We start from the raw sequence: 19,331 nt of genomic DNA, 5'->3' as shown, positions 1-19,331 counted from the left end.
AAAAAGAAAAGCAACTTAGATTCATTCAGCTCGTCCTTTTTAGAGCTGTCATTCATAACTTATCCATTAAAAAAATGGAAATGAAAACAAACAATATACTTTTAAAAAAGCAGCTGAGCTACTTGGTTGAAAGAAACATTTCAATGTAAACATGGGAATAATAAATACATGGGAAATGTTTGCAAAGATGGCTTATAATTTTTTAAAAGAAAAAGGTAAAAGAAAACCTCCCCATTGTTGGGAGTTAGAATAGAGGCAGGCATGGATGACAGGTCACACTGGGGACAGGGTGGTAGAAATTGGACCCTGTTCCTGGGAGGAGGCAGCTGCGAGAGGGCAGATCTGTGCAGCTGGCACCAGTGTGGCAAGGGATGTCCAGCCCAGCATGGAAGGAGGACAGGCAGCAGGAGGAGGCCTGGTTAGTCTCCCATTGTCAGAATCCTGCGGTCTGCTGATAGGCAGCCAGTGGACCATGCACAGTCCTCCCAGATCCTCAGAAAGGGAACGGCATCATCTTTCGACATAGCCCCAATCACTCAACTAGGGCTTGGAGACTAGCTTCAGTTCTTGTATTAGGGAAAGGTCGTGGGAGGAAGGATCGCTCATGAGGAGAACTTGGGTAGAAAGATGAGATTTAAGCCATACAAACCTGGACTGATGTTCATGTTTTATCACTTTCTAGGGGTGGGACCCTGAGCACATTGCTTTCTCCAGTCTTTACTACGTGTCTTCTAAGTTGTTTATCACATCCTGGGACTTGGTGTCTGCCAATGCATTTTCTTCCTGTTAATAATAAGAAGAATGATTATTAATCTCACCACTCTCACACCACCTCCTCTGCTTGTAGCCTGGTTCTTGTTTCTCCGTGTGGCTTATTGTAAGAGCCTTCTAACTGGTCTCCCTGCTTCCCCTCTTTCCCTCACCAACTTGGCAGACAGGTCTGATCACGTCACTGATCCACTCAATATCCTCCAGTTCTTCTCTGCTTTGTCAAGTGTAAGCCAAAGTTCTCACAATACCCAGGTCCTACCTGATCCTGCCTGCCTTTTTGACCTTGGGTACTACTGCTTTTCCCCTTGCTTACTCTACTCCAGCCACATTGGCTTCCTAATGGTTCCTTGAACATGCCAGGCACACTCCTATCTTGGAGCCTCTGCCCATGTTGTTCTCCCACCTGGAACTCTATTTACATGTCTTGCTTACTTACCTCCTTTAGGTCTTTGCTGAAAAATCATCTCCTTCAGTGTGTGTCCTTCAGTGACCTCCATATTGCAAATTACAGCCCTCCTCTGTCAGTCTCAATCCTCTTTCCTGCTTTATTGTTCTCCATAGCACTTTTCATAAACTGACATACTAAAATTTCTTCTTCTTTCTGTTTATTGCCTCTCTTTCTCCACTGGAAGGTCAGTTTTATGAGGGCAGGGATTTTAGTTTGGCTTGTTTATTTCTGCATCTTTAGCTCTAGGACACTGCCTAGCACATAGTAGATGCTGCACAACATTGATTGAAGGAACGAATGATTATTATAAAGCAAGATGCTAGACTCCAGCTTTAGAAGAACAAGAAGTTGAGGCTGGTTACCGAGGCAGGAACACAGATCCAAGGAAGCATGCCAGGGATCAGGTTACCCAAACTGGAACACAAGTCAGGATAGGATCTGGGAACCGAGGGATGTCCAGACATTGGAAATGGGGCATGAGATCATAGCATGGCCTGGAGCCAGACTGATGGAGAATAAGATTGATGATCCTTGGGTCAGGGCTGGTCCCAGGCCATGTGTCTGGGGGCAAGGTCACCCCATAAGTGGAGACAGAGAGGCTGAAAGGTAGTTGCCAGGCAGGGCCTTCAGCCACTTATTAAATGTCAAGCAAAGTTATTCCAGCTTTCAACTTATTCCCAGATGTAGGTGTCAGCAGATACTCCATATCGGCATGGCTTACAAGGAAAACATAAATGACTAAGGGAAAAAAAAAAGTGAAAATGCTCATTCAGAAACTTGAGCTGAGGAGTTGAGGAGTGGCAGATTTTGGAAGCCTGTGACTAGGGCATATTTGTGATGTTAAGAAACCGGTTGAGAGAGCATCTGGGAATTACATTGTCCTCTAGACCACTTTATTTATTTACTTATTTGGTGGAAATGCTCAAGTGAGCTTTGCCCATGCAAACCCTTCAGCTCAGAAAGGCTAAGAGCCCAGGAAGTGGTGTCTGCAGAAGCCTAGAAAGAGAAGTTGGGCAGGGAGACTTTGGCTTGATTTTTCCCAGAGCTGTCCAAGGTACTCGCCAGGAGTTGGGCTCAGCCTCTTGTCTCCATCTACATGCTTCCTAACAACAACCCAGCCTATGATTCAGGGCAGCCCTGACTCACTCTAGAAGAGTGAGCCTGTGGACATGTGTCCATATGCCCAAGGGAACCAAGGTCCAGAACAATCAGTCAGGGCAGTGCCCCTTTCAAAGGAGGGAACCTGTTTGCCATCCTGACTTCCACTGCACTTTATACAACTCTCCTGCTGGTTCTGCCTTTCACCCTCCCTCAGTAGTTCTGTGTACTTTGACAAGCTGTGGAACCTCTCCGTGTATTGGTCCATAAAGTGAGGATGATAAACACAGTATTTAGTTCCTAGGGCTGTTGTGAAGATTCCATAATAAGGCATGTAGCAAGTGTTCAGTGAAGGTTAAACTCCCAACCTTGTGACAAGGTCACTCATAGCGCCTACAGTGGTTGGTTCAGGCGGTTTTCTGATTTGATGTCCTATTGTGTTCCCCTCATTAATCACCTCTTGGGATTTTAGATTCCAATGACCGCGATTCTTATTCTTCAAGCTTGGAGAGGTACAGAGGCCCAGAGGCTCTAGGTCAGATTACAGGACTGCTCTGCTTAAGGTTCGCCAGTACAGCCAGTGCGAGCCGTCAGAAAGCGCGCCAAGTCAAGGGGAGCATGGATCCCCTCTGGCCTGAAGACAGTGCTCCGACCCGGGGAGGTGAGGAGGGGTAGAATTCTAGGGCGGAGCCCCCCTTTGGGAATGGGAACACGGGAAGGTCAAACGCCTGGAGGGGGCAGTAGCACAAGCCAGGTGAAAACCCTAGTCTCTTGGGTTGGCAAAGGGAGGCTCGGTCTGGTGGGCAAGGTGTGAGGCTTTCAGCCAAGGCCGTCAAGGGCCAGACACCTCAGTACCGAAGGGCGTTCCAACGCTGGCGGCGCTTCGGCCGCCCCTTCGGGCTCAGTCAGCACCCCCACCATCCCAGCACAACAGGGGAGCATAGGCTGCAGGTGTCTCTAGGACGCCTCCGTGGCGCGCTCGCAGTTCAGACCTTCCCAGGCAGACCTCCGAGAAGCAGTCTCAGATCACCGTGCAGGTTCTACAGGAAGCGCTCGGCGAAGCGGCGGCGGCCGCTGCGTGTGCCAGCACGCCGTCCTCTTTCCCCGAGCCGCTGTCCCTAGGCACTCAGATCCTAGGCGGTCGCGGGCAGCCCTAGCCGCGTAGGGCTGGGGGCGCATGTGTGCGTGTGCTGGGAAGGCGGCCCTCCCCGCGGCCGCCGCAGAGCCAGTGCCTCCCCTCCCCCGGCGCGCACGGCCCGTCCCTGTCCCCGGAGGCGGCCCGAGCTGCCGCCGAGCAGCCTCGCCTTCGCCTCCCGCGTTTCCTGCCGCCGGCCCTCCCCCGGCCAGGCTCTAGGGGCTGCCGCGGAGCGGCTCCCGGCGGGAGAGCGGCTCAGAGCGCGCACGGGGGCGGGCGGAGGCGGCCCGGTTCGGGGCGGCCGCGCCGGAGAGAGGCGCGCGCGGAGACGCCGGCCCCCCTTTCCGCGTTTGCTCGCTCGCTCCCCGCCTCCCGCACTCCGCTCGCTCCCACCCCTTCCCGGCGTGATTGATCCGTCACGGGCGCCGCCACTGCCGCCGCCGCCGCCGCCGCCGCGGCCGTTCTAAGCCGAGCCGGAGCCGGGGCCGGGGCCGGCGCCATTGCGCGGGCGCCCAGGGGAGAGCTTGGCGCGGGGCGGCGGGCCGGGCCAGGCCATGCGGGCCGAGTGAGCCGGCGCCCGCAGCCCGCGGCGCGGCATGGCTTCTCCGCCGAGCTCCGGGCAGCCCGGGCCGCCGCCGCCGCCGCCACCGCCGCCCGCGCGCCTGCTGCTACTCTTGCTGCTGCCGCTGCTGCTGCCGCTCGCTCCCGGGGCCTGGGGCTGGGCGCGGGGCGCCCCCCGGCCGCCGCCCAGTAGCCCGCCGCTCTCCATCATGGGCCTCATGCCGCTCACCAAGGAGGTGGCCAAGGGCAGCATCGGGCGCGGCGTGCTCCCCGCCGTGGAACTGGCCATCGAGCAGATCCGCAACGAGTCGCTTCTGCGCCCCTACTTCCTTGACCTGCGGCTCTACGACACCGAGGTGAGAGTCCCGCCGCCCGCGCCGTCGGGGCTGTGGGGGCGGTGGGGGAGGGTGTGTTGGACAGAGACAAGCTCTGGTCTTTGGACAGAGCCCTGATTGACCCACCCGTGCCTGCCGAGGGCACCGCGGGCTGGGGCTCAATGCTCACCTTGCTAGGTCCCACCAGGCTTGGGTGGCACAGCTGGTACAAGATTTGCTGAGCATCTTCCTCCTTTGGGAGTGTGTGTGTGTGTGGGGGGGGGTGAGATAGAAAGCTAGGGTTTCTTTTGCCCAGAGGAGTGGAGAAGGTGGGGACTGGACCCTCCAAAAGGCCTGCAGTGGTCACTCTTGTCCAGGTCCCGCTGGTGGTGCTGTGGGGTGCTAGGTGGGAGGAACAGGCGCACTGACTATAAACTGGGCCACCGGCAGCTCCGGAGGCCACGGGCCTGCTCCCCGGCCCCAGAAAAGCCGAGCTGTGCTGTCAGGTCTGGAGGGCTTGTGGACCCCAGGGGCCAGAGCGCGCAGCAGTGCTGGGCTCCTGGTGCGCGCCAGCGGCTCCAAGCCCGCAACGCGCGGGCCGGTGTGGGGCCGCCGGCTCTGCAGCGCTGCTGCCTGCATGTGCCCGGGCGCTCCCTGTGGCCCGAGAGGTTTTCTGAAGAGACTCCCTCGGGTTAATTGCTCAGAGAGTGCCCTGAGCAGTTCTCGCCTCGGACGCGCGGGGTATGTCCAACCACGTTGCTGCTGGTGGCCGAGCGGCTGCGGGCGCAGTTTCCCCAGGCGCAGACTTAAAGCACGGACTTGGAGCGCAGCAGCCGGCTTGCCCTCCCAGTCTCCTTCTTTGAAGGGAGCCGAAGAGCCTAGAGCTTTATATCCCAAGCCCCTTCCCTGCACCCACAGCTTGGGTTCCGGCTGAAGATCCAGCACAGACCTTCACTGCCCGCCCAAGCGCAGGAGTGCGCGGAGGGGGCTCTGAGGAGCTAGCGGGGTCCCCGCCGAGGTCGGGTTTGCGAGTTTTTCCGGACTAGGGGAGCCCCTAAGCTCCCGGCGCAGCGTCTGAGACGCGGCCTGAAGGGGGCAGTGATTTCCTGTGCAGTACGCTTGGTTGGCGCCTCTTCCACTAGCCTAGCCCGGCGGAGACGCTGGGCTTGACCCTGCTTCCCAGGACTCCCGGGGCCCTTCTGCTCCAGCTCCGATACAAACCCTTCTCAGAGAGAAGGATCGTGCTGCCGCACTAATCGTGAAGCCTGAGCTCCACTTCCTTCTCTGTTTATCCCCCCCCCCTTTTTTTTTGGTCCCGGGAGAAAGAGCAGAAATCTGGATTGCAGTTTATTCCCCGCCTCCCCTCTTCACTGATGAACCAGCTTGCTCTGCGCTGTAAATAAAAGGTGAAGGAACGGGTGGCAGTTGGTGGCGGTACGCGCAGGCTGTTGCAAGCAGAGGCTTCCTCTGCCCCAGGAGGATGTTAACTGGGGAGCTGTGCGGAGCTAACCCTGTGGAATCATTTCTGAATGACATTCGTATCTTCTTCCAAACGTTTCAAGATCTCTGGAGTACTTATCTGGCACACATAAACTGAGAGGGCAGTGCAGTTTTATCGAGCCATGTCATCTCAGTACTGTTTCTCTGTTGCTCCATATTTCTTTTCTTTCCTTTTTTTTTTTTTTTTTTTTTTTGGAAAGGACACGAGAGAGCTGGTTCTTCGGAGACAGAACCATTTGTGGACAGGGCAGCCCCGCTTGCATCATCACCAAATATTGTCAGCAGCATAATGTTTTCACCATCAATTTATTCCCTCCAGAAAGCTTCCTTGAAAGAGATTTCATATTACCTTGTTAGTGGCAGTAAAGGGAAGGGAGCTCAATTTCAGGGTGTGGGTTGATGCTTTTATATTTTATTTTTCAAGTGTGTCTTGATGAGCTTCTGAGTGAGAGGGGGCCCCAAATCAAGAAAATGAGGCAGTCAGAAGGCACTTCAGCTCCTGAGGAAGGAGAGCAGAGGATAGGTAACCTTAGCCTCAGGCAAGCAGGGAAGTCTCCCTGGCCATTTGAAGGGGCACAGAGCATGGGCTTTGGGTTGGCTGTTACCTGGGTTCTAGTCAGAAACCTGGTATCTTCCTTGTGTGTGACCTTGAGCAAGGTATTTAATCTCTCTAAGCCTAGATTTCCCCTTCTGAAAAACTGGGACTATTATATGTACTCTGCTGGATGGTATTGTGACGCTTAAGGAGATAACAGGCCGGAGTGGAAAATGCCTTGAGCTGGCAGGTGCAGTGGCCAGTGCTCTGTCTGGCATGCTGTAAGCACTAAATAAATGTTTCCTGCCTTCCTCCCTTCCTTTTCCTCTGTTGTGGATTCACAAGTAAGGCGCTGTGGCTTTAGATATGATAAAATGGTCACAGCTAAAATATTAAGACTGCTTATTTGTTTTTCTCACTTTTGAAATCTCATGAAGTGTCAGTGAAGTTATCACCAGAAATAAAGAATCCTGGCTTACAATCAAATAAATTCGTTGTTTCTTCCTGCCATGAAGGTGTCATGGTTGGGCGAACACCCAGATGATATAATACTTAATTTTTTCATGTGGCCCATCTTTAGATTAGAGGTACTTTCTCTCCAAGCCAAAGTACGGGAGGGATCAGTCTGGGTAGTTGCAGCAAAATCCACAGTGATCTGAAGGGTCTTTGGGGCCTGTGTTAGAGTGTCTGGGCCCTCTTTTATTCAGATAGCATATCTTTATGGATGTGTGTACGCCCTTGTCACTTGCTGGCTGTGTCACTTGTCTATAGACTTGAACACAGGATGGATGTGGTGAACACATTTTGGCTGGCTTTGCTAACATTTGCTATCAGTCAATGGCCAGAGACGGTGGGCATCCAGGAAGGACCTCTGTCCACATAGCCTTCGAACAGATGGAGATTTAGCAAGGACTGGGTTAATCTGATCATTGGAACCAGCCTGTCTCAATAAAGGAGCACACACTTATCCAAGTTGCCCCTCTCCAGTAATTAAAATAGCAATAGAGAACTCAAAGCCCCACTCAGTGCCATGTGTTTGTAAAAATTAAACATCTCATCAGAGCATCTGCTAAGCAGGACCTCTCTTCTCTGTCATACCTCAGATCACTTCAGCAAATACTTCTTTATGTATTCCAAGGAAGTTTGAGTATATAAAAACACAAGACAATTGAAAATTCAATTAAATGGAAGCATCAGAAGCCACATAGAAGCATGAAAGTTACTAAACCAAGAACCTGCGCTAAGATGGTTATTTCATTTTGGTGTATTAAATTTTAACTCTGAGCTTCCCGGCAGTCAAGGTTAAAAGGTAAACGTGGTGGATTACCTTACTTGTTTGATTAAAGGACTCTGAGGGGCAGTGTCTTTTTTAAAAAAGTCTGCAGGTTCAAAAGTGCTCTTCATGTGCTTGTTTCTCATTCTTTGGTAGCCACATTGATAAAGTTTATTAATAACCAAGGAATGAGTTAAAAACTAAATGTTGGGATTTCCTTTTGTGGCTTAGCCTTAAGGAACCCTACTAGTATCCATGAGGATGCAGGTTTGATTTCTGGCCTTGCTCAGTCGGTTAAGGATCCAGCATTGCCATAGCTGCAGTGTAGGTTGCAGATGCAGCTCAGATGTGGCATTGCTGTGGCCATGGCATAGGCCAGCAGCTACAGTTCCAATTAGACCCCTAGCCTGGGAATTTCCATATGCCATGGGTGTGACCCTAAAAAAACAAAACAAAACAAAAAAGTTGGCTTTTCTGATTTCATTGAAATAATACTCATTTTGGAAAAATTGACAGTTGTAAAGAAGCATGAAAACAAATTGCCTATAATTCACCTACTCAAAGATAATTGCATCTAATAATTAGCATTATATTCCCTTCCAATTGCTAGTGTTTACTCTTTTGTGTACTTGAAATCTTACTCTATGTGCCTGTCTCTATTTTCTTTCAGTTAATGTTAGCATGGGTATTTCCCCATGTCTTCAAGTCCTGTTTGCGAAGATGAATTTTAGTGGCTGTATACTATTCCATCCTATGGGTCCCTCATAAGTATTAAACTGTTCTTCTGTTGTTGCATTTATATGTTTTCCTACTTGTTATTATTTCAAATTATTCTATAATAAATTTGGTGAAAGTTCAGGGAGGCACAGGGGCACATTCCAGGTGCGTACCTCTTAGATAGTCTACCCTGATTCAAGGATCTAGCTTAGAAAACCCAGAGAAAACCTAGTGATTAGCGCAAATATCCTTTCCTTGCGTGGCTTTGCCAAATATCTGTTTTCTCATTCTTTGTGCTTTAGAGTACCTAAACAATTGTGTCATGAAGGCTAAGCTTTTCAAGGAGGTCTGAGTACAGCTTAGTAGGTATTAATTGAGCACCTACTACATTTGGTGGTACTGCAGAAAGGAGTAAACCCAGCCCTGGGCTCAGGAGAGGAGCTGGTGTAGAGGGGAAAACAGAGCAAGCACATGTTTATAATTTTCAATGCAAGATGGAAAATGAACTATCTTGATGGTTACACATTTTTGTGATTATACTAAAAACCATAGAACTGCAGACTTTAAAACATGATATGTTATGGTATGTGTATTATATCTCGATATAGCTGTTTTTATAAATAAAGAGATAAAAAATGGGTTCTTTCAGGATGAGGTTCACCTCTTTGTAGTTATACCCCACTGCTTGGCATGGTATCTTACCCTTAGTAGGTGTATTGCTTAGGAACCTTGCTTCAGGTGACAAAAACCTGATTTTAACTGGTTCATGTGACTGAAAAATCCTGGAGTGGGTTGTATTCAGGCATGGCTGAATCCAGGGACTTAAACGATACTTTAAAAATGTCTCCCTCTCTGTCTCTTGGCTCTGATTTCCTCTGTTTGGCTTCCCCCTCATGCAGGCTCTCCCCATTTAGCTGTACAGATGGCTCCTAGCAGCTGCAAGTTTATACACTCCCAGTTTAGAAACTCCAGTGAGAAGAGTGTTTCTTACCCAACTGTTTGAGCAAAACTCCCAAGCTCAGCTCTCATTGGCTTGAGTTGGGTCATGTGTCCATCCCTAAACCAGTAACATGATACTGATGGGCCTGGGGCATCCAACAGCCTTTCACAGTGGAAGAGGAGGGTGAGGCCAGTCCCACCCAACCACATAAATACAGAGTGGGGAAGAGGGGATTGCTTGAAGTACCTCAGAGGCTAGTAAGGGGGGGTGGATGTCAGGTGGGTCTGATCACAGATACCCACTTGGGAAATGCTAAATTCAAGAAAGAAGCAATACTCTGCAGCAGAAATTGACACAACACTGTAAATCAATTACATATTAATTAAAAATGCACTTGGAAGAAGAAAGAAGCAACAGATACCAGGGGCATTAAGAGAAAGGGAAGATCACATCTAGATCAAGATGGGCCTCCTGGAGGAGAGGAGGAAGTCAAGATAAGTCTGGAAGAGTGAATATAATATTGACATAGAGAGGTATAGATTCAGGGAGATGAAGGTTAGACCCCAGGAAAGATCTCCAGGATCAAAGGATGGAGGCCACAAAGTGTGAGCTGTGTCTGGTGAGCACTGACTTGTTATGTTTTCACATGAGAGCAGACTTTGTAGAGGGGAAGGCAGCCTGTGGTAGATTTGGAAGGCCTTGAACGCCATGTCAAGAAGGTTGGACTTAACTCTGGAGCTGTGACAAGCCATGGGAGGTTTTCAAACATGGATGTGACAAGATTAGGGCTGGAAGGAATGTAGACAGGTAGACAGGTGAGGGTGGAGATGGAGAAGCTAGGAAGCTATTGTAACAGTTGAAGGGGAAGATGGTGAGGCCTGAGCAGAGATGGAGAGGCAGCGTGAGGGGATGGTGGTCCTCTGAGCCCTGACTGGGCAGGAGGGGCAGCAGAGAGGGAGCCATAAGGGGTGGGTATCCGACAGGCAGGACAGTAACTGGAGTCAGTTGCATTGCAGGAGAACTGCAGAGAGTCCCAGCCAGGGTGAGGCTGGACACACAACCACCCTTCAGCTCTCTTAGCTTTGAGCACCTGTTAAATGATCTTCTCAACATGTCAGGAGACCTGTATATGGCTTATATACCTGTATACCCATATCCTATTGGATATATGGCTTATGTTAAAGTAGACTAGACTATGCTGTATTAACAAACATATTCTGAAATCTCTGTTGCTTAACTCAGTCAAATTTATGTATTGCTCACCCATATCCAGTGTGGGTCAGAGCCTCCTGGGAGGTTCTTCTCCAAGTGAGAACACAGGGCTCCATGCTGCTCTTGTGTTCTCACTCTCCCATCTTTTGGCTTCAAGAAGATGGGGGTAGGGAGGAATCCACAGGGAAAGCACACTAGAAGTGACATGTATTATTTTTTCTACTCATATTTCGTTCACTAGGAATAGTCCTTGACCAACATAACTTGAAAGGCTGGGATATGGAGCAAAGCATGTGGATATCATAGGCACTTGTCATTTGAGGTCCTTCGGAAAGCACATGCCACAATGGATCTTGGGGGGTAGTACCCATGAATGATAAAAGAAGAGGTAGGGAAACCTTCAGACCACAGTGCTGTTCTGGCACCTGTGAAACGAGAGGAGAAAGGAAGGAGAGTTGGAACGAAGAGTCTTAGGAAGTCTTGGCCAGCTCATTGGGGTGCTCCCAAGCAAAGTTTGCCCATTAGAGGAGACCCATATTGGAGACCAAAAGAGCCAGGCTTTAGAATCTTTGGCCAACTCAGTCACTGGCTGCAGGCTGCCTGGGAAGATGTGTCCTTGGCTTAATTAAATGCTGTGACAGATCTTGAAGCTGTAGCTGAAGGCTTAGCTGATGGCAGTTGTCCTGTAGGTTTTCTCTTCAAAGGAGATCTGAGTGGCCCACCTGCATGGCAGCTACAGCACCACCTGTTTCTTCTCCAGCACCCTATTGCTACACACTCTGATGGAGAACACTTTCTGCCAGGCCCTTTTCTGGGTTCTGGGATATAGAGGTGGATGTGACACAGACCCCACCCCCACCCCGCCCTGTTTGAGGATCATGGCCTAACCGGTGGTCATGTACTGTGACCTGGCTCTGGTAGGTAGTGGTTGGGGGAAGATGCTGGGGAAGGCATTTCCCCCTTTGGAGGCACCTCTTTGGTCATTCCCCATGTTGTTTTGGAATGAAATGTAAGTGGCTTCTTATGGCTTACTTTTTTGGTTATTTATTTTGGTTGTAGGAAGGTGAGAAAATTAAATGGCATAGGTTGCCCAATGAGCATCTGCATTCATCGTCTCCTTTTATTGTATTGTATTGTATTGTATTGTATTCGTATCCTCTCTGCTTATGTAACAATGTGCAGTGAGACTGATGAGATGCCTTCCTCTATGTACCTTTTTAGGAACCAGCAGGTGTGCCAGACTAAAACTATGGGAGTGTGAGCTCCAGATGGGGTCAGTGGTCTGGGTGCTGGTGCTAGGTTAGTTGCTAAGTCTTTGCTTCTCTCTGTGAATTGCAGCACAGATTGAGGATCTCTGCTCCATTGTAAGCACTGCAAAGACAGGTACTGGGTGTATCTGGCTCTGTTGGGCACCCCATCCCCCCTTTCCCAGGCACTATACAGGGCCAGGCACAGAGCAGGAGCTCAATAAATATTTATTGAACAAACAAATAGATCTAAAAGCCTGGAACTCAGCTTTCTGATTCTAAGAGGATTAATGGGTATAGTTTTAACAAATTGAGGAAGTGCTTTGTATGCCAAGCCACGTGGGGTGAGCTTTCTGCTTGCTCTTTATTCATTCTTTGGTGCGCGCCGGGGCCCAGTTGTTGTGGAGTGTAGAGGAGAAAGGGTACTTGTCGGATGTTCCAGTAGAATATTTTGTGCCAAGCTGATGTCAGTTTCCTCTTCCCTGACAAACATATACACCATCCTCCAAGGTACTGCAAACCCTTGGAAAGGAATACTTGCCAGCATCTGAGAAGTATTATGGTTTCAGGAGATTAGTTTATTGGAGCAGTACTCTAATAGCCAGTTGGTGGGTGTAGGAATCAGGTTCTGATACCCACTCCCTCCTCCAGAGTGTGTGAGAGCCACAGAGGCTGGACTGGGCTCTGGTCCTAGTAGAAATCATAGGAATGAAGCCAAGTCATCAGCCTTGGTGAGCCAGGTGATCTAGTGGCAGGTCCAAGTAGAGTGAATAAAGAAGTGCCCTGGGATCCCCTGAACAGCCAGATGTAGTCCAAATGCCCTGCTCCTGGGCTGGAAGCTTCTGCTTTTATCCTTCTGTGGTCAAGACTGACTTAGAAACAGAGTAGGCTCAGCCTGGAGGTGATTATCTCTCTGCCCTGGTTTTGGTCTGGACCCCAAATCAGAGAACCAAGTTTATTAGAATCACGTGCAAAGTAAGAGTCATTTGGTGATGAGCTGATGTTTGGAGGTCTGAGAATTCTCGCTTGAGTAAAGGGCAAGAACATCATGACACCTTTAGGGACTGATTGGTCATTCTTTTGCCAACTTTCCATTTTTTCAGTCTTTTTTGAGCAGTCTACATTGCTGGAAGGATGAAGTGGCATTGTCATCTAGAAAATTAGTGGTAGATCCAAAGTACTGAGTAAATGGATTCATCTGTCTTCATCAATGCCCATGTTCCACAGCTGCTGGCTGAAGCAGACCCCTTCTCCTGCCATTTGGCAAGGACATCATCAGTCACCGTTCAGATAAAATCCAGCCAAAGCAGGACTTTGTGGCGTGATGCATTATTGCTCTTCTCGCGGCGCAGGGTCAGGAGGTGGCAGAGAGAAAACGATATTTTCACACTCTGCCCATGATCCACTTGACTCTGTTCAGAGGGAACTGATTTTGAAAGCAACAGCCATCCTTATAATAATCACTGTATTATCCAAATCACTTAGTTTCTAAAACTACCCATTCTCTGAAGCTTTTCTGAGAATGCCCAGAATTGTTTCAGGGATTTAACTGGCAGACAGGGACCTGGAAGCCCACTCCAGGGCCTGTGATCAGAGGGCATACAGATGCTCCCACCCAGCCCTGCTCAGTGGCTCGACTTTGACAGAAGGAGAGCTGGCTCGCCGGTCACTCCAGAGTGTCCTTTCAGGACCTGACTGACCCTTCTGACTTCCTTGCTGGTCTCTGTGAGTTCTAGGAACCTGGGGAAGCCTTTGGAGAGCTTCTGATCTTATTGTCATTCAAAGAAGGAAAAGGAAATGGTAACATTGTTTGCAAGCATGTAGGTGAAGGAAAAGAGTAACAGCAGTAACTCAGCTCTATCCTGGGCTTAGCGCCTCGGTCCTATGTCAAGTACTTATTTAATTCTCACGCCAATTTGATGTGGTAGGTGCTCTTATTGTCTGCATTTTACAGATGAGGCTTAGAGAGGTTAAGTGACTTATTTAACATCACAGCCAACCAAGTGGTGAGCTGGGATTTCAATCCGGATGGTCTGACTTTGATCTCTGATGCTTACATGCTAAAGTGAGGCAGCATCTTCATATGGGAGTTATCTTCCTCCCGTAAAAGCAAGTGGCACATTTTGTCAGTAGCTGCTGCTTCTCTTTTTTTGGTGAATTTCACCTAGCTGCCTGCCTCTCCCTCTAATTCAGCCCCACCCTCACCCATTTCCCTGTCCGCCCACTCAGTCACACACAGCCAGCGCTGTACTCTCTACTCACTTCAAGTGTGTCTGTCTACACACCTGGCTCACACGGATCTGCTCTCTGCTCCCCTTGCTCCTGCAAAACGTGTCATTTCCTGTAGTGTTTACTCGGGGTGTCAGTGTTTGTATGTGTCTCTCCTGTTAGCTCATACCTAGAGCAGCAGCGGTGCTTCCTTTAGACATGTAGCTCGTCCTCGCTAAGCACCTAATTGGTGCTAGGCCCAGGGCCAGTTATGGGGCACATGGAGGTGTGCCTGAGACAGCAGTGCTCTCGAAGGGAGGCCACTGGGCATCATTACCATGCAGCATGAGAGGCGTGATTGTGTGGCCTTGGGCAGCCCAGATTATTTGATCGATGTTGGTCTTTCCTCATTCTGCCAGGGTACTGTGAATTTAGTGAATCCGTTTTGGTCCACCTTAGGACCCCGTACAGTAGTTAGTTTCTAGCGCATGATCGGTGCTCAGGAAATATTTGGGGAATGAGTGGATGCATGCCGAAGAATTTGTGAGGCTCACCTGGTTGTTTATAACGACTTTCATGTGCTTTCCAATGCCCTGAGGTGTGGGGACGACAACTAGGCCCTGTGGAAAGACTATCACATATGGAATCAGAAACCTGTGTGTGTGCTGGCCTTGCTCACTCTGAGCCTCCGTGTCCTCATCTGTGAAATGGGGATGATCCTTCCTCAGAGGGTTAAATCTTTTGAAGGCTGATGTAGAACATTCATGTCAAGTAGTGAGTACTGGGGGCCACTTTGAGTAGGCACCCACAAAATTGTATCAGTGTCATTTTATTATAATGCACACGAAAACGTAAAATGCTGTGTAGTCACATAAAAGCTGGTTCTTTTTTTTTTTTTCTTTTTGTCTTTTTTTGCCTTTTCTTGGGCTGCTCCCGCGGCATATGGAGGTTCCCAGATTAGGGGTCGAATCCGAGCTGTAGCTGCCAGCTACACCACAGCCACAGCAATGCAGGATCTGAGCCACGTCTGCGACCTACATCACAGCTCACAGCAATGCCAGATCCTTAACCCACTGAGAAAGGCCAGGGATTGAACCCGCAACCTCATGGTTCCTAGTCGGATTCATTGACCACTGTGCCATGATGGGAACTCCAAAAGCTGGTTCTTATTTCAGTGGGGGACTGTGTGTTTGAAGCCAGGGATGAAATGTGTGAGATCTGTGTCTGAGCTTCACTGAATGGGGTTCAAAGTGAAATGGTTGTTTCTGAATCCCTGTCCATTTCCAGAAGGATCAGAGGTGCACTGAGAGCTCAGTGGCGAACCTCCTTTGGGCCTGGGGCTGGGCCTCTGGGCTGGAGTCCTTGTAGCTGTGTGTTGTCATTGCCAGCTATTGTCCACCTCCTTGCCTGGCTGTGTGCTGGGCCAGCCCACGAGGACAGGTGTGTCATCTGTTTTGCACCTCCTGTGCCCCTGTGCCCAGGACACAGGCTGTAGGCTCTCAGCAGTATCTCTGAATCGTTGAGTGCCTCTGTGTCCAAGCACCTAGCATGCCCCCTGGCACGTTGGTAGTGCTCAGCAAATACTTTCTGCATGAGTGATGCTAAACACAATGTACAACACGACAATTTTGGCTAAAATCACAACAATGCCTCTAAGTGGAGCAGAGGGAAAAGAAATGATCAGGCATCTGTGAGGAACGGATTGCTTCAACTGTGTGCAGGATTTAAAGACAAGAGAGCAGCATTCTTGTGTTTCCCCTGCGAGGAGACATGTTTTCCTTTGGGCTCCAGAGACAAATCTTTTAGCTTAGAAGGCCAGGCCATTCAGTGGAAAGGGCTCTGTACTTGCCTTGGGTGACCTGTCTCACTAGCGGATGTCCTTAAAGTAGCTGTTTAACTTCTGTGTACCTTAGTTTCATTGTCTATAAAATGGGAATAATAATGCCTTACCTGCTTGGCCCTGGAGTAATTGTGGAGATCACTGAGGAGGGAGGGAGAGGGAGAGAGAGAGAGAGAGAAAGGCAAATAGATTCATGTGAAAAGGCTTTAAAAAGTCACAAAGAGTTGCCGCTATCAGATGTGTCTGAAACTAAGCACAAAGAGTAATTAATTCTGGATTGTTCTCTCTCGGCCTTTGGATATTTCCAATAGCATCTTTATCAGAGACGCAGAGATGGTGTTCACACAGGTGACTCATTCAACTTTCTATTAAAGAAGGAGGGCGCAGGCTTAGATCACAGTGCCATGGAAGCAGCTAGGCCGAGGCTGAGGTTTTCTGACCCCAGAAGGCTGTCTTACAGAAGCATCTGGAACAAGAAGTGATGAGCATGTCTTCCGCTCATCTGTCGGATATTTTCAGAAGCCAGCCATTCATCTTTGGCAGGTGTCAGATCCAAGATCATCCACAACCAAACGGTGGAACAAGGGTTGTAGGGTAGAAATTCGGTGACGTGGGAGTTCGGGCTATCTGCTCTAGGGAGCTTGGGATCCAGGCCAGCAAATATGGGGGATTGCTAGATTTGGGGGCTGGGGAAAAGCCTGGCACTTCTGATGGAAATATGGAATGCCCAGACCGGGCCAGTCCACGCAGCCCAGGATGGGGAGGCTGGGATGACTATGTGCTGAACTAATAGTATTTGTTTTCCCCAGAAAGAGTTTTCATTCTTGCCAACCGATAGACAAGTATTTGGTTGAGACCTCAGAGTTCTGGGCCCAGCAGTGTGGCTGGACTGAGAGATTTTTGGAGCCCCAGTAGCCTCCTAGCTACAACACTCAGAAGAATACCCGCTGGGCTCCTGTGGATGCTGGGTCTTGAGACCATCTGATTGGCTTTGCTTTGGCTGCTCTAGATCCTCTGCGGGCTCCAGTTCTAATTCCAGGCTGGTGGCTCCACTGGGAACAAAATCAAATATCAGGCCCTTACTGGGCCTACTAGGCACTAGACACCATGCCAGGTGCTCTCACACACTCACCGAGAAGGCAAGGCATGGACTTCCAAGACCTAGAGGCTCAGGTCCAACTCTCGGCCCTGCTGGGCCACCTTGGGGGGAATTGCTTCTCTTGCGGGCCTTCCTTCCTTGATGTATAACATGGACTTTTGAGAGCAGATGACCAGCATTGTTTTGACAGTTAAGTCAGATAAAAGCATCTGGATTTAGTGCCCAGTGGGCGTTCAGCAGGTGCCAGAGTGGAGCACCCATTGGGATACGACATACTGCTGTTCTGGTAGGAGGGGGATACCAGAAGGTTGCAGAATGGGCCTCTGAGAATTGCTGTGGATTCTGGATTCCAAGGATGAGGACTTCTACCGGGTTTTAGTGTGAGTCACCTCACAGCTCTTTTACTGCACACATATAAAGCCAGGTGCCTCTAGTTCAGGGAGCTGGGGACGGGGGTATGACTGGAAGAAGGCCCTGCTTTGCTGGCTCTGTATTCAGATGATTCTGGAAGCCCCTCCTTACTGTTAAAAAACTGCAAGGTTGCTGGGGTCAGCGGCCCCACTATCTGAAGAAGATGGGGTCCTCTGAGAGGGAAAGGAATGAGACTCTGATCCTTCCCCCTGGGGTGTGAAATTGTTAGGACATGTCTGAGAGGTGACATAGCTTTGAGTGGGGCCTGCGGCAAAAAAGGGCCAAAAGAGCTCCCAGCAGATATTTGCATGGAGTGGAGCCCGGGGCATGAGGTGTTGAGGGTAGGCTGGTTTGGATATGGGAACTGATGATGGAAAGTCCCTCCTCCCCTCTGATCCCCTGGGGAGGCCTAGGGGATGGTGACCGTGTATATAATGTAAACAGAAGGTGCTCAGTTTCCATCTTGCCTCTGGCATTCCCCTGTCCCAGGGCTGAGCCCTCTGAGGGCAGGGCCCTGACTCAGTTTCAGCGCAGACCCCAGGCCTCTTTGGCCAACAGGGCAGCTAAAGGGAACTGAGGCTGGCAGCGGGGCCTGGCGCAGAGTTTGGGGTTCAGGGCACCTTGAGGGGTACAGGTGAGGAAGACTCACCCATCTGTCAACATAGACCACCTGGAGGGCCAGGTCTCCCAGGAGAGTGTCTAAACTGCCCTGTCCCTCCCGTCTTTGAACATTCAAAGAAATGTGACCTTATTTGTACCCCAGAAGGTATAATATGAAGTGCAGTTGATTTCTCATTTAGTTCTGATAATAACCTCTTTAGGAGATATTATTTCACAAATAAAGGACAAGAATTACGGATTGTGTATAGTGCTAGAGTTTATTATTTCTTCCCAATGCATCATCCAGTAACAACCTGGTAAGAGAAGAATTTTTCCATTAGCCCCACTTATAGATGGGGAAGCCGAGGCTCAGAGTGGTGAGTCCAGAGTGAGGCAGTAGGCAGAGACTTACTAAGTCTGCCAGACTCTAAGCCCTGTGCCCTTTGAACACTCCAGCCTAGCCAGATGGGCTCTGTCGTTCTGCCCTCTGCTCTGGGTTCACGGGGATCCAGCCAGAAGCCAGGCAGTCATCCATCATGGCCATTCCCGAAGGCCCTTCACTTAGTCCTGGCGGGAGGTGTGTGTACAGACACTGCTGGCTTCACGGATGATAAAGTGCTTCCTACTTCATCCTTCCAAGTGCCTCAGGAAGGACTGCCAGAGGTGGCCGTCTGCAGCAGGGCAGCAAATGCTCACTCTCCATGTGCAGGCCACTGTCAGCAGGTCACATGGGAGAGGGGACCTTGTGCTGGACATCGAGCTCCATTCAGGAATAAGCACAGCACACTTGCCTCAGGCCACGGTGTGGGCATCTGAACATGACTTGGGTGTGACAGAACAGTGTGGGCAGCTCACATGCAAACCCTCGCCTGAGTCTGGAATGCCTGACTCTGGAACAGGACTGCCTTGCTATCACTTACCAGTGTTAATCTTGGGTGAGCCACTTCATTTCCTGAGCCCCAGTATTCTCGTCTATACAGTGGGGTGAACATAGCAGTACCTATCTGATAGGATAGTTAAAGTTTTTTTGTTGTTGTTTTGTTTTGTTTTTTTTCTTTTCTAGGGCTGCTTCCCGTGGCATATGGAGGTTCCCAGACTAGGGGTCGAATCGGAGCTGTAGCCAGAGCCACAGCAACGCAGGATCCGAGCCGTGTCTGCGACCTATGCCACAGCTCATGGCAACGCTGGATCCTTAACCCGCTGAGTAAGGCCAGGGATCAAACCCTCAACCTCGTGGATCCTAGTCGGATTCGTTAACCACTGCGCCATGACGGGAACTCCAATAGTTAAAAAATTAAATCAGTTAAAATTTGCTGAAGACTTTGACCACTGCACAATACACAGTAATTGCCATAAGAATGTTCCAAATAAAAGATAAGGGGCTGATTTGCATACATTTCTAGGCAAGTACAAATAAAGGCT

The 19,331-nt window shown here is 49.8% G+C and overlaps 1 protein-coding gene across 2 annotated transcripts in view; it reads left to right on the top strand.

Moving 5' to 3' along the window:
- The first annotated feature begins 2,860 nt into the window (after positions 1-2,860).
- The window catches only part of GABBR2 (gamma-aminobutyric acid type B receptor subunit 2), a 390,041-nt gene continuing 373,570 nt past the window's right edge, over positions 2,861-19,331 (top strand). Inside the window, exon 1 of one of the 2 annotated variants that reach the window (XM_084990752.1) lies at positions 2,861-2,978. Coding sequence is in view for 1 of the 2 variants with exons in the window: in XM_021066509.2 (XP_020922168.1) it covers positions 4,049-4,369 (321 nt within the window). In the remaining variant the exon portion in view is untranslated. Of the gene's footprint in view, positions 2,979-3,856; positions 4,370-19,331 lie in introns of those variants that run through there. The other variant, XM_021066509.2, reaches the window with a different exon arrangement.

This window comes from Sus scrofa, chromosome 1 (assembly GCF_054392235.1).
Source record: "Sus scrofa isolate SSC_HxYL_T2T_F1_AM1 chromosome 1, Sscrofa_HxYL_maternal_Yorkshire_Landrace_v2.0, whole genome shotgun sequence".
In the NCBI taxonomy this organism is placed as follows: Eukaryota; Metazoa; Chordata; class Mammalia; order Artiodactyla; family Suidae; genus Sus; species Sus scrofa.
This window is presented reverse-complemented; position numbering and strand designations above follow the sequence as displayed.